This window comes from Puma concolor, chromosome C1, assembly GCF_028749965.1.
Source record: "Puma concolor isolate L17-30 chromosome C1, mPumCon1.1.hap2, whole genome shotgun sequence".
Taxonomy (NCBI): domain Eukaryota; kingdom Metazoa; phylum Chordata; class Mammalia; order Carnivora; family Felidae; genus Puma; species Puma concolor.
The window spans coordinates 179,522,577-179,535,867 of record NC_141674.1 but is presented as its reverse complement, the minus strand read 5'-3'; the positions used below and the strand labels follow the sequence as shown (position 1 = coordinate 179,535,867).

Below are 13,291 nucleotides of genomic sequence, written 5' to 3'. Positions count from 1 at the left end.
AAGATCATGACTTGAGCTGAAGTCGGACGCCTAACCAACTGAGCCACCCAAGCACCCCTCTAGTTCCAAATTTCTACTCACTTATTTCAGGAACTATTTCAGAATCTACCACTTTTAGGCACATGCTGGAGAAGACGAAGAGAAAATAATGATATCCTCTACCTGCACCAATAAACATAAAGGCTTCTGAGAATTTCTTTATGGGAGCAATCATTTTAAGTACAAAAATTAAAAAGAAAGTCCTCCCCCACCCAAATACTTTCAATGAATGTTTCTGGTTTATAAAAGGCTAAGTGAAATTCAATTACACAGAAAACATACACTGTTTGAATTGTAAAGCCTTTCTATGTGATATTACATTGACATACAACATGAAAAAAGAGCCCGAGATACAAAAATACAGTTGTGATTCAGGAAATGGCACCAAATTAGAACAGTTTTATTATTTAACATACCAATGTATATACATTATCCTCCCAAATAAGAAACAATTTGATTCCAAAGTTTAAAATGTAGTTTCCAAAATGAATCCTTATTGTAAATTTGAAAAAAAAAAAAAAAAGTCCTGCAAATTAACACAATTTTGACCCTTGACTAAAATATGCACCCTGTACCAATCACCTCGCATACAAAATGTATATTATAAATAAAACTTTCAAAAAAGATCTTGGATGTTTATTGCACGTTGTACAGAATGCTTGCCACTATCTGAAAGGCTTTTCAGCTCTTTACTGTATAATCTGTTTAAAGGATTTCTTCAAACTTGGGTGAAAACACTCTGCAAATATGAGCCTATATAGGATCATAGATGCTGCTTACCAGAAACAGGAAAATACAATCTTATTTGTAGACTTATTTGGACTGCTTCTGCACTTTTTCTGAAATAAGAATGACTCTGTTGTTTAGTGTTAAAAGCAATGACAAGATCCGGACACGTTAAAAGTCCTGTTCAAATGTCAGTTTTCTCTTTTCAAATAGAAACTACGTGGAGAGGCATTTTTTTTTACCCAGTCATATATTTCTACTTTCTAGGACCAGCCCTTCTTGAAGTATATTTGTTAAAGATCACACTACAGGATTCAGAACAATGCTGTTTGTCAGCAACAGTTACTGTTTTGGTTTCAACATCTCAACCTCTCTCAGCCCCAGTAAAGTTAGCACAAAGCAGCCAGCCTGCCATGGCCTGAAAAACAAAAAAGGGTTCCCAATAAGTTTTCATTGCATCCAGCACAGTGCCTTACAAAGAGCAGGCACGCAATAAATATCTGATGAATGAATGCACTATCTTCTGGGACCATTTCCTATACGTAATTACTGATTCATGAGTAATATGCTGATTTAAGGTACACAGATCTAACACAATGACTAAACAGAAAACACGTGTGACATGTTACAGGCCAGGACACGCTGTGTATTTTAAGGGTTAAAACTATTCCCATACTAAAAATTGATTAGTCGAATATTTTTATTTTGCCAAGGGACTCTTAACAGTATTAGCCTTTGGCAATTCCCAAACATACAACGAACCCCAAACAAAACGAAACGAAACAAAACAAAATTGCACTATTACAGGGAAACAAGTCCGTGAAAGCAGAGAGGAGGAGCCAGTTAAGGAACAGCAACTTCAAGGAGACGGTTGTTTTTTCGTTTGCACGTTGGGACGCTCCCATTTTTCTGGTTGCCCTGAATAAACTTCACACATACTTTATCCTGTCTGAACTGAACCAGGAACCTGGAAGAAAAGAATAGGGCAGATTAAAGAAAAGTACACACACAACGGCTGATGATGACACTAACACTAGCTTTTGTTTCTTTCTTTTTTTATTTTTAAGTTTATTTATGTATTTTGAAAGAGAGAAAGAGAGGGGTAGGGAGGGGCAGAGACAGAATACAAGCTGTCAGCGCAGAGTTTGATGTGGGGCTCGATCCCACGAACCTTGAGCTCATGACCTGAGCCAAAATCAAGTCAGATGCTTAACCGGCTGAGCCACGCAGGTGCCCCCAACTAGCTTTTGTTTCCTAATGGATATTGACCTTGACAAGTATTGCCTCTTTCCATCAGCACTTGCAACAGCCATCACTTAGCCCCTAAGGAAAGTGAAGTTCATTAACTCATCACACTCCAGTAAGGTAAGAAGGGCTAAGAAGAATTATTTCCATGTTTCAAATGAAGACCAACCTGCTCTTTTCCCATTTTTCTCCATTTTTGCATAGTAAGACCATAAACTGGCAGGGGGTGGGGGAGGTTCCTATTGAATTACCAACAGATTGAGAAAATTAAATGAAAAAAATATCATTAAAGAGGTCTAGAGACACTCCAGACTATGATTTCCAAACACTGGTTACTGACATTATTTCCTCAACAATTTTTGTCATATCCACACACTATGCTAATAGTTGTTTCTAACCCTAAATAAGTAGATTTCAAAATAGCTGTGACCTATGGAATAATAATAAAATTGCAAGTTTGATATTCCCTTTATATTTTTTTAATGTCCATTAAAATATATATACTATATACTACATATAGTATAGTATATATAGTATGTATATAATAGTGTATATATAGTGTATATATATATATATATATACACTATATATTGCTAATACAAACTACATATATACTATATACATATATAGCATATACATATAATCATAACACTTACACACTCTGTCAGTGCACACCCAAAGCCACTTCTTATCCTACAGTAGTAGTACATGTGGTACAACATGTGAAACCGTATTCTAGTTCCAATCTGTCCTTTCATAGACTGTTAGGGGTCAAGTGCTCGTCCCCTGGATGATTCGTCACACCTTCCTACCACAAACGTACTGCATTCCTGCTGGGCTCAGGGCTGCAAGGGACACCTGGCCATACAAAATGAGGTCCCTGCCCTCAAGGATGGCATCCCTGTGGAGGAAGGAGAGCGGCATGACTGGACCAGAACCCGGGCTTTCCCATCTCAAAGCCAGTGCTCGTCACTCCAGCGTAAGAGTCAGTACAACGTTGCCATATTTACAATATGTTTCTCAGGGAACAGTTTTCTGAGTTGCTGGCATATAGCTGAGTCACTCTAACAACCGTGTGACAGATCGCATGCTCACTGGATCCACGACAACGGCAAACATCAAAACAGCTCTGTTCCATGCACATTAGTCTCAGCGTCAAGGTCTACAGAACCCGTCCGTGTTTTGCAAACATTGTCTACAGGAGTGAAATGTGACACATACGCTCCTGATTTATCAATTGTTTTAACAGGATAGTACTTCCCTGCTTTGGAATGGTCTATTTTTTTTTTTTACCTTGAAAGTACTGACAAAAAGAATTATGGCTCCAAAATCGCATCTCTCTAGCATATATACTTGTATCTACGTGCCTCAAAGAAAGAAAGCACCTTTCGAATTTAATGCCAATACACACATTTAAAAAATCAAATATTTTGACATTTTAATTTTCAAAGACCACTTAGAGTGTAATGAAAGTATAGGGAGTTCTCTTCCCCAATAACTTTAGCATTGGCTGTCTTCATGTTCACAATGCATGACTGCAAGACTTATTGAATGTTCACCATGCACCATACTTTTCTTAGTAAGTTACATATATTAACTCAACTTTAAAATAATCCTATGAGGCAAGTAATATTAATTTTTTTTAATGCTTAGTTTTGAGAGAGATGGACACGCACGACTGGGGGAGGGGCAGAGAGAGAGGGAGACACAGAGTCTGAAGCGGGCTCTGTCAGCACAGAGCCCGACGCGGGGCTCGAACTCATGAACTGTGAGATCATGACTTGAGCTGAAGTCAGACGCTTAACCGACTGAGCCACCCCGGTGCCCCATAGGCAAGTAATATTATTCCTCTCCACTTCATAAAAGAGAAAACTGGAGCATGGCCCACAGTGAGGGCATGGTAATCAGAGAATCACCCTCCGGCAAACAATAATGTTGAATGCATTCTTTCACAGCATCAATACCAGTTTGAACGTCACAGCAAAAAGAATTTAGATGATTTGTTCTGATTTAAAATATTCAGACAAACAATTGCATATGTTGAATGATTTACACGTTTGTATATTATGTGTGTGTACCCATGTACATACACACACATATTTAAAATGTTTAATAGAACAAATTCACTTTGGTTTTTTCAATACTTTTAGGACTTCGTTTTTAGAAACTGTTTAGAAATATTACACATTTTATTTAAGGTCCTTAAAATGCAATCTATTTATGGACTGAACCATTTGGGAATAAGAACTGGGAATTACAAAGCAGGTTAAAACTGCTCTAAGGAGTAAATAGGACTCTGACTCTCCTCTTGTAAACTGACAGCCAGTTTATCCATAATGCCTAGGGAGACTAGGTGTATTAAAATATTACTTCTGCTTCTGAAAAGGACACACTGAGGAAGGTTTCGGTCATTGAAATGCACACTGGATATAATACTAATCTGCCGAGGGGCGCCTGGGTGGCTCAGTCGGTTGAGCGTCCAACTCTTGATTTCGGCTCAGGTCATGATTTCACGGTTCATGAGTTCAAGCCCCGCATCAGGCTCTGTAATGATGGTGTGGAGCCTGTTTGGGACTCTCTCTCTCTCTCTCTCTCTCTCTCTCTCTCTCTCTCTCCCCCCCTCCCTCTCCTGCACTTGTGTGTGTGCTTTCTTTCTCTCTCAAAATAAATAAACTTAAAAAAAAAAAAGTATTAATCTGTAGAGCTGGCAGTGAAATGGATTAAAGCCACTTAGGACTGCAAAAAAAATACATCATGGGCACCCCTGCCCATGACTTTGTAAAATTTTTTAAAAATTTAAAATGCGCTCCAAGGAGGTGTATGATCCTTGCCTAAGAGCTCTAGAGGTTGTGAAACAGGCTACATTGACCGTTGCTCTGCCATGTGGCTCCCTGAAGCCTGGGCAGGGGAACACGGGTGCTCTGCGGGATGCCATCAGCTGTTTTGTTTTTATGAAACCAAACAACGATTAGGAATTGGAAAAGGAAAGGTGTTTTGGACTGGTTTACAATGCGACTAAATGTTTTGTTTTCTTCACATGGCCACCCTGTAAACCTTCACTCCCACAAGCATGTTTACTGAAAGCTTACGCATCCAGAACATCATACCCCTCTCTGTGACAAGGCAGGGTCCCTGCCACCCACAAGCAAACCATCCCCATCAGTGTTGCACAACTGTGTGCCTCATACACAATGTGAGAACCGCGGGAGGGTTCTGTGGTGGATGACGTATGAGAAATAGCACACGCTATCCTGCCCAGCCCCTCTGGAGAGTCATGATGTGTGACTACACAGCACATCTGGGGAGACCTGTAGTAAAGACAGATTGTACATTTCCATGAGCCACTACTTTCTTCACAGCAGAGGCTGTGTTCCTACAATACCAGCTTGGGAAATGCTTAAGAGTAGCGATCCTTTGTGGCCTGGGTGTTGATGTGACTTTCTCTGTAAAGACAACCTCATTAATGTAGTGAGTCAACCGTAAGGCTGCTTCATCCGTATTCCAAGGAGCTCCTGCATCTGGAATACACAGAATCTTCCCGGGATGAGTGGGAATTACCAGTTCCACCGAAACAGAAGCCCTGCATCCCAAGTTATAACACATTTCAACTAAAGGGAGTTTAAAGTTATAATAGGCCCTAACAGGTTAAAATCTTAATTGACTAGAACCCAAGTAGCCGTTATATTTTTTCCTAATACGTATTCTTTGTTTAATGAGAAAGGACCCAATGACAAGAAAAGCTATTTAGTCCAAACTGCAATTTCCTACGTAGGGTATACATAAAGGTCAATCTCCCACCAAATCTAAATACCACTGTTGGGGTACAATGAGGACAGATGATGAACCCAAGGTTCTGTACATCCTCAAACATCAAGGAGAGTTAGCTTGGCCTACAGAGGGATAAGAATGGGTATGAATTTATTTTGCTTTTTATTTTATTTTTTTAAGTTTATTTATATTGAGAGAGAGAGAGAGAGAGAGAACAGGAGTGGGGGAAGGGCAGAGAGAGAGAGAATCCCAAGCAAGCTCTGTACTATCGGGGCTCTGCCCCAACACGGGGCTCAAACTCACGAACCATGAGATCATGTCCTGAGCTGAAATCAAAAGTCGACACTTAACCGACTGAGCCACCCAGGCACCCCAAGAATAGGTATGAGTTTATTTTAGAAAGACTTTTAGAAAGAGTTGAAATAGAATAGGCTGGCAAAAATCTTAATTAGAAAATAAAATCACTTCTTGAGCAATCTGGTTCCGTGACTTCTTACTGTACATGCAAAGAAGTATATAAACAGGTAGTAAACACTCTATTGAAAAGTAAAGTAACCAATCAGGTATCAATCAGCACAGTAACTCAAATTCATTCAAATGAGCTCATATCGATAGATTTCGTAAGTGGGGGGAATGCTCCAACCTGCATATAAATAATCAGTCTCTATCCTTACAGCCCTACTGTGAAGTAAAAAGAGCAAAATTTCAAATTTATATATAGCAGTCTTAGCACACCAGTCAACCTTGTCAACATGGCATGCTTATTCTCTATCTATCTATGTCAGAAAAAGGCGTAGCAAATATAATACATCCAAAACAGCACTCTTGATTTCAGCCCAGCCACCCAGCCACCCCCAAACCCTTCTTTCTTAAGCGTCATCTGTGGCAGTAAATGGTACCACCATTTGGGCTCAGGCCCCAGACCTACCGTCCAATCTGTTAATAAGTCCTCTTGTTTTCCCTCAAATTACATTTGGAATCTACTTCTCACTACCTCCCACTCCCACCCTAGCCTAAGCCACATCATCCTAGACAGCTCAGAGAAGCTCCCAATTTTTCTCCACTTCCATTTTTGCCTCCCTAGAGCTATTTTCCACACTGCAGCCAGAGGAATCTTTGAAAATCACAAATCAGATCATGCCACATCCTTGCTTGAAACTTGTAATAGCATTCCATCGACCTCAGTAAAATCTCAACTTCTTACCTTAGCTACCAAGCGGCACATGGCCGGGTCTCTGTCTATCTCTTCAGGGTCTTTTCCTACCATTTCACTCTACCATTAAGTTCATTCCCATCTCAGGGCCTTTGCACCTGCTGCCTCCCTGCCCTGGAAGGCACCTCCCAAGATGGTTGCCTGGCTTGCTCCACTGATTTCAGCCTCAACTCAAATGTCACTGTATCAAACAAGCCTCCCTGACCTCCCTATCAAAAATAGCACACTCTGGGCCTTATCCTGCCTTTTTTCCCTCTCCACAAGCATTTGTCATTAACCAAAGTCATATCACTTATTTATTATGTATGCATATTTGTCTCTTCCACTGGGATGTCAGGGACATGAAGGTAAGGACTTGATCAGTACCATTCACTGCCCGTCCACCATCTAGAATAAATATCAGACGCACACTCGCTGCTTAAAGGTAGTGGCTGCATTAATGAGTAAGACTAGAGTGCTCGGCTGAAGCAAGAAAGCAGAAAGTGAAACACCACATTCAAACAGTTATGAACATACTCATCAGAAATTTCGATGCTGAGCTTCTGTTTGGTTTGGCTGAGAGTCGTCCGATACAGCTTTGTGGCCATTTCAATAAGGTGATCGCTGCTGAAGAGAAAGTCTCCTTTACTAGCTGCTTCAGAGCCCTAAAAGGACAAAGCAAGAGTCAGACCATCATAATTAAAGACAGCTTAGGAGGTAAATGTTTACAGGCTTGGCTGAAAACGTATTTACTGTCTCTTTAAAAAAAACATTAGTTACCGAAGTCCATTCTTCCAAATAAACAATAACGATGAAAGCGGTTATTTCTTCCAACTTGCTCGGGGCACTTTTAGTAAGGTTACCTAACCTGACGCTACCCAAAGTTGGTAGGTAGACCACAGACACCTTCCACATCACCTGGGAGCTTATTAGACAAGGAGAACCTCGGGCCCTAGCGCAGGCCCACTGACCAGGATCCCTGAGTGATCTGTTTGCACATTCAGGCTTGAGAGGCACTGACCTAACCTAGAACTCAATCTGAAAGGGCTGTTTAAAAAATTCTTCAGTGGCTTGGTTAAAAACATAAGCAGAACAACAACACTCCCAACAAATATCCTAAGGCAGTGGCTCTCCAGCTAAGCTACACAAAATAGGATGGTTGTGCCCCATTCCAAGAAACTCTGGTTTGAGGGGACTGGGGGCATGGCCTGGGCACCAGCATTATTATGTGTAATCAAGGTTCAGAATCACTGTGTTAGGACTGGATATGCTCCCTTTAAGTTAGGATCCACAGTGGGAAAAAGAGGCAGAATGAAGCATAAGGGACTTTCCTAAGTGTAAAAACAGCAAGCTACGTGCACTACCAGCTAGATGCAGGTCCCTAAATATGATTAATATTCGCCGACATCTGCTTAGTCAGTGACTATTTGTTATATGAAAGGCACTATGCTGAGCACTTTACACAGTGTCTCACTGAATCCTTATAACAACGTTATGAACTAGTGCCATTATTTTCTCCATTTTAAAGAAGAGAAAAGGGTGCCTGGGTGGCTCTGTTGGTTAAGTGTCCGACTCTCTAAAAAAAGTCTTTTTAATGTTTATTTTTGAGAGAGAGACAGCACGAGCCGGGGAGGGGCAGAGAGAGAAGGAGACACAGAATCCAAAGCAGGCTCTGGGCTCTGAGCCACCCAGGTGCCCCAGTTGGACTCTTGATTTCGACTCAGGTCATGATCTCACGACTTGTGAGATCGAGCCCTGCATTTGGCTTTGCGCTGACAGAGAGGAGCCTGCTTGGAATTCTCTCTCTCCCTCTCTCTCTCTGTCCCTTCCCCACTCACGCGTGTGCACACACGTGTGTGCACATGTGCTCTCTCTCAAAATAAACATTAAAAAGATAATTACAATAAAACATAATGAGGAGAAAAATTAGGTAGGCACACAGAAGTTAAATGACTCGGCCAAGGTCACTGTAAAATAGGTGAGACCAACTCCAGAGCCTACATTCTTAACTACTTCGTTCAAATCAGGAAGTCCTCAAGGCACCTAGGTGGCTCAGTCAGTTAAGTGTCTGACTCTTGATTTAAGCTCAGGTCCTGATCTCACAGTTGTGAGATCAAGCCCCACACTGGGCTCACGCTAAGCATGAAGCCTGCTTGGGATTTTCTCTCCCTCTGCCCCACTTGTGCTCTCTCTCTCAAAAATAAATAAAATTAAAAAAAAAAAATCAGGAAGTCCTAGTTAAGCTAAAAAAGCACTGAATGTTAAAAAGTCTTTAGGTCAAAGTTATGAGGCAGTTGTTTCATTGCGGTTGCCTTCTTTAATTAAAAAACCACAAATTAAAGATGAATAAGGGGACGGACATTTATCAAGCGGTATACAGAAAAAACCACAGGAGGAAGCAATGAACATCCTGGTATTTCCATGTATTATTCTCAAAATAAAGCACATCACTGTGAGTACAAACAAAAGCTGCTCAGGGAAATCAGAATTCAATGAACAATAAATGTGATTAATCAGTTCAATTTCAACTAGTCAATTTCAATCACTGAAAAGCCAAGCCTGAGATTTTACATAGCAGTGAATATAGCCCAAATCTGCAAATCAATAACATGTAGAACATTTTAATGTTTTTGTTTTTTATTTTTTTTATTTTTGAGAGAGAGACAGAGACAGAGTGCGAGCGGCGGGAGGGGCAGAGAGAGAAGGAGACACAGTATCTGAAGCAGGCTCCAGGCTCTGAGTTGTCAGCACAGAGCCTGACGTGGGGCTCGAACTCACAAGCCATGAGATCATGACCTTAGCCGAAGTTGGATGCCTAACTGACTGAGCCACTCAGGCGCCCCAGATGTAGAAAATTTTAAATCAGTGCCTCGGAGATTGGACAAATGCAGAAATCTTTCAAACAAATCAATAGTTGGACCTTTACCTCTTTGAGATGGATGGCAAAGAAGCCATCATTCTGTGAGCTCATTGATACTTTGGTCACATCCACCAAAGGAACCTCTGACTTGATCTGCCCGGACTTTTGATCGGCAAGAAGGAGATTATTATTTGTTAAGAGGAAAATCCGGGATGTGCTCTAAAACAAAACAAAACAAAACAAAACAAAACAAAACAAATAAGGATGTAAAACCAATGATAAAAAACACCCCAAGTGGTCCTTGAGTTTAAAGTATTAGTTATTTGCAGAAATGCCCATTTTATTCTGTATCTTTCAGCATGCATATCTATGTAAACTGAGAACACACTAAAAACACAAATAACGTATCTTAAATCATGAAAGTTTCAGAGAACAAGCAAAATTCCACCTAAGCTTAAAGGTAAGGGGGAACATCTTCCTTTATAAGAATTCTGCTGAGAAAATGAAATGCAAATTTGAATATTCAGAAAACTAAAGATGACTGTCCCAATTGATAAACACTTCTTACAAGTCTTCCGGGATAGCATTTTACCTTCCCATTGGCACGGTTAATTTTGTTCACCACTTCAGCAATGATAATCTTTTCTTCAATAGCATCTTTGAGTTTCTTATACTTGGGATTCTTGTTGATTTCCAGGTAAGCTCCTTGGAATGGTTGCCCAACACTAGAGGGAAAAAAAAAAATTCCCCTCACATTAGAAACAGTTCCAGATGGAAGTATTATGGGAGAAAGGTAACACGTTAGCTGATTCTGAAGAGCGATAACTTCATCAGAGTTAATTTTATGCATTTTACACATGTCCTAAATAGTTGGAATGAAACCTGAAACCTACTTCAAATACATTTGTGATGTCATCATGGCATTTTGTAGGTAGGACTTTGATAAAAATCTTATCACATGGAACAATCTTATCACATGGAACAATCAAGATAGAAACCAAGGCCCAAGTGCATGGTCTCAAGGAAAAGGCAAATCCTTCTAATCTGTTAATATAAAGTTAACAGCTACCCACAAAGGGCTTCTAATGCCTTTAAACGACATGTGGCAACAGGAAAAAAGAGCACAGATCATTACCATCAGCTGCTTCAAAGAAAAACTTCATTTTCTTGCAGAGAATCAGAAAATCAATAGGCCGCCTGGGAAGAACAGATCCAGAGCAACCGCTTTAGAAGAAAGCTACAGAGCACTTAATATTACCATATAACACTGGCTCTAAATAGGCAACGTATGAAAGAAGAATCAGGCCTTTCCTCCTAGGATATGCCCCTACTCGGACAGAAGGGGCCAAGGTCACCATTCAGAAGCAGAGCAGTTTTCTTTCAAACAAACTGTATCTTACAAGTCGCACAATCATGCGCTAGGATGTCGATTTCCCTTGAAGGTTTGTGGGGTGACACCTGCAGGACAGCTTCTTCAAAGACACCAAAAAAACCCCCACAACAACAACAACAACAACAAACTGTGGCTTCACTCTGAGCTGTAAAGTTCTGGCAATTTGCAAATACAACTTTAAATGCTTGTGTTGTGGGTGGAGGAATAGGGAAGAAAAATCCACGTAGGTGGTCAGTGTTTCACAGCTCCCAGCACATAACAGGCTGGCACCCAGAAGGGCCGCTGCTTCCCACAGTGGTGGGAGGCTAAATTATCCCACCCCTCTGACTGCTGCGGGGGGAGCATGCACAGAGAACACTACCCAAAGAGGACCTGGCTTGATGTTAATATTTTTTTCTTGCTGTTCATAGTCAAATGCATCTTTATTCATTTAATGTTTTTAAAGGAAGAATCAACAAATGTGTTTTTAATAATTAAAAAGTGCTAAGAGTCTCTGAATTTGTTTCTTCAAAAATGCATTTTTCTCCTTTCAGTTTCTGAAGCGTCACCCACAGGGAATGTTAATTAAGACGATTACAAGTGAAAAAGATATAAAGAAAAAGTTAAATCAATTAGTTGCTGGAGAGAGCACAGGGACCATTTTCGTGTTCAAAAGTGCTTTCTTTAGCAGGCACTTTGGACAACTTCGGATGAAGATGTTACGTGGGACTCACGGGGAGTATGTACCATCTCAGGTCACCAGGTCAGCTGACCCAGGAGGCTGTGTCCCTAAAGACACAGAGAATACAAGCATAGCACATGGAATACATGTGAATATACCCAGCAGATATACTTTTTATTTCTGGGCCGTCCTTTGGAAGAAGCTAAAAGTTGTTAAAGACTTCGCTTGAAATTGTACAACCTACTTTTTTATTTAAAAACAGATGAGAAAGGGATAAGGATTCTGGGGAGAAATGATGAACTTGGGAGATAGAAAAATATTCAGATAAGCGGTCTTTACCAAGGGTTTCGCTTGGTAAACTTACAACTGATATTGCTTCTTTTATTGAGTGCTTGGTGCCTACAATAAAGGGACCGATCTGACTGCACAGGCCACTAACGTCATGCCCAAGGAGTTAGCAGACCAAAGGCCATCACAGAGCAGTGCTCCCGCAACACTCTTAGAGTGACAGACCAGCTCGCTCTTCTTTACAATGCAAATGAGCCTGACCCAGCTGGTTCAAGGAAGAAGACTGGCATGGGGATTACAGTATATTACCAGCAGACATTGGGCCGGCCTCTGAAAACTATGGAAAACGAACAAGAATTTACAATGAAGATTTATCTTAATAGCCTATACAATTTGTATTTTAAACGATGACTTCTAATTATTTAGTGAAGTGTTTAGGCTAATGCCAATGAAATAAAACCAACAAATGTAATCTCATTTCGTTACAGTATGCCATGAAAGCCATTGCTCAAAAGTGTTTAAGTGTACTTTTTTCAACAGAGCTGAGCTTTATTTCCATGTTTATTACATGTTTATCTTTGATGTCGAATACATATTAGAATCAGCATACGACTTGGGAGAAAAGCTGGATGTTCTCCACTGAATGGGTTAAAAAGGAATATAAAACTACAAAATACTCATTTTAGGTCTTCAATTCTAAATTATGGAAAACAGAACAACAATTACCTTGCCATTTTTCTCTTTCTAGTTTTCCAAGATGAATTTCACTATAAAATATTTTTCACTAACAATTAATTTTAAGAAAGGAAATAAGGGATTAAAACCACTTGACTTTAAGTATAGAGTACAAATAGTCTTAACACAGAACTCCTATCTTCTATTTAAAATACAAATATTTCATCATAGTATGAATTGAGAGTGATTAACTGATGTCAACTGGAAATCTAGTGACCTAAGCAAACCCATACATGCCATTTGCTTTTGTCTGGAAGAGTTAGGCTGATCATAAAATAATTCATAGAATTAAAAATCTCTCATGTATCACTGAAATCAAACTCCACTAGAAGCGACCTACAAATATATTTGAGGAGCTTTTAAAATACTGACTCTTATGGGTAA

General features: G+C 40.1%; 1 protein-coding gene across 4 annotated transcripts in view; it reads right to left on the bottom strand.

Annotated features, from left to right (window-relative positions):
* Positions 1–418: 418 nt before the first annotated feature.
* MYO1B (myosin IB) overlaps positions 419–13,291 on the bottom strand; it is a 191,821-nt gene continuing 178,948 nt past the window's right edge. For all 4 annotated transcript variants that reach the window (XM_086719171.1, XM_025912753.2, XM_025912750.2 and 1 more), the window contains 4 exons: positions 10,423–10,555; positions 9,897–10,049; positions 7,508–7,635; positions 419–1,732 (listed from right to left, as the gene is read on the bottom strand). In XM_086719171.1, coding sequence (XP_086575297.1) covers positions 1,609–1,732; positions 7,508–7,635; positions 9,897–10,049; positions 10,423–10,555 — 538 coding nt within the window. In that variant the 3' untranslated portion in view covers positions 419–1,608. The remainder of the gene's footprint in view (positions 1,733–7,507; positions 7,636–9,896; positions 10,050–10,422; positions 10,556–13,291) is intronic.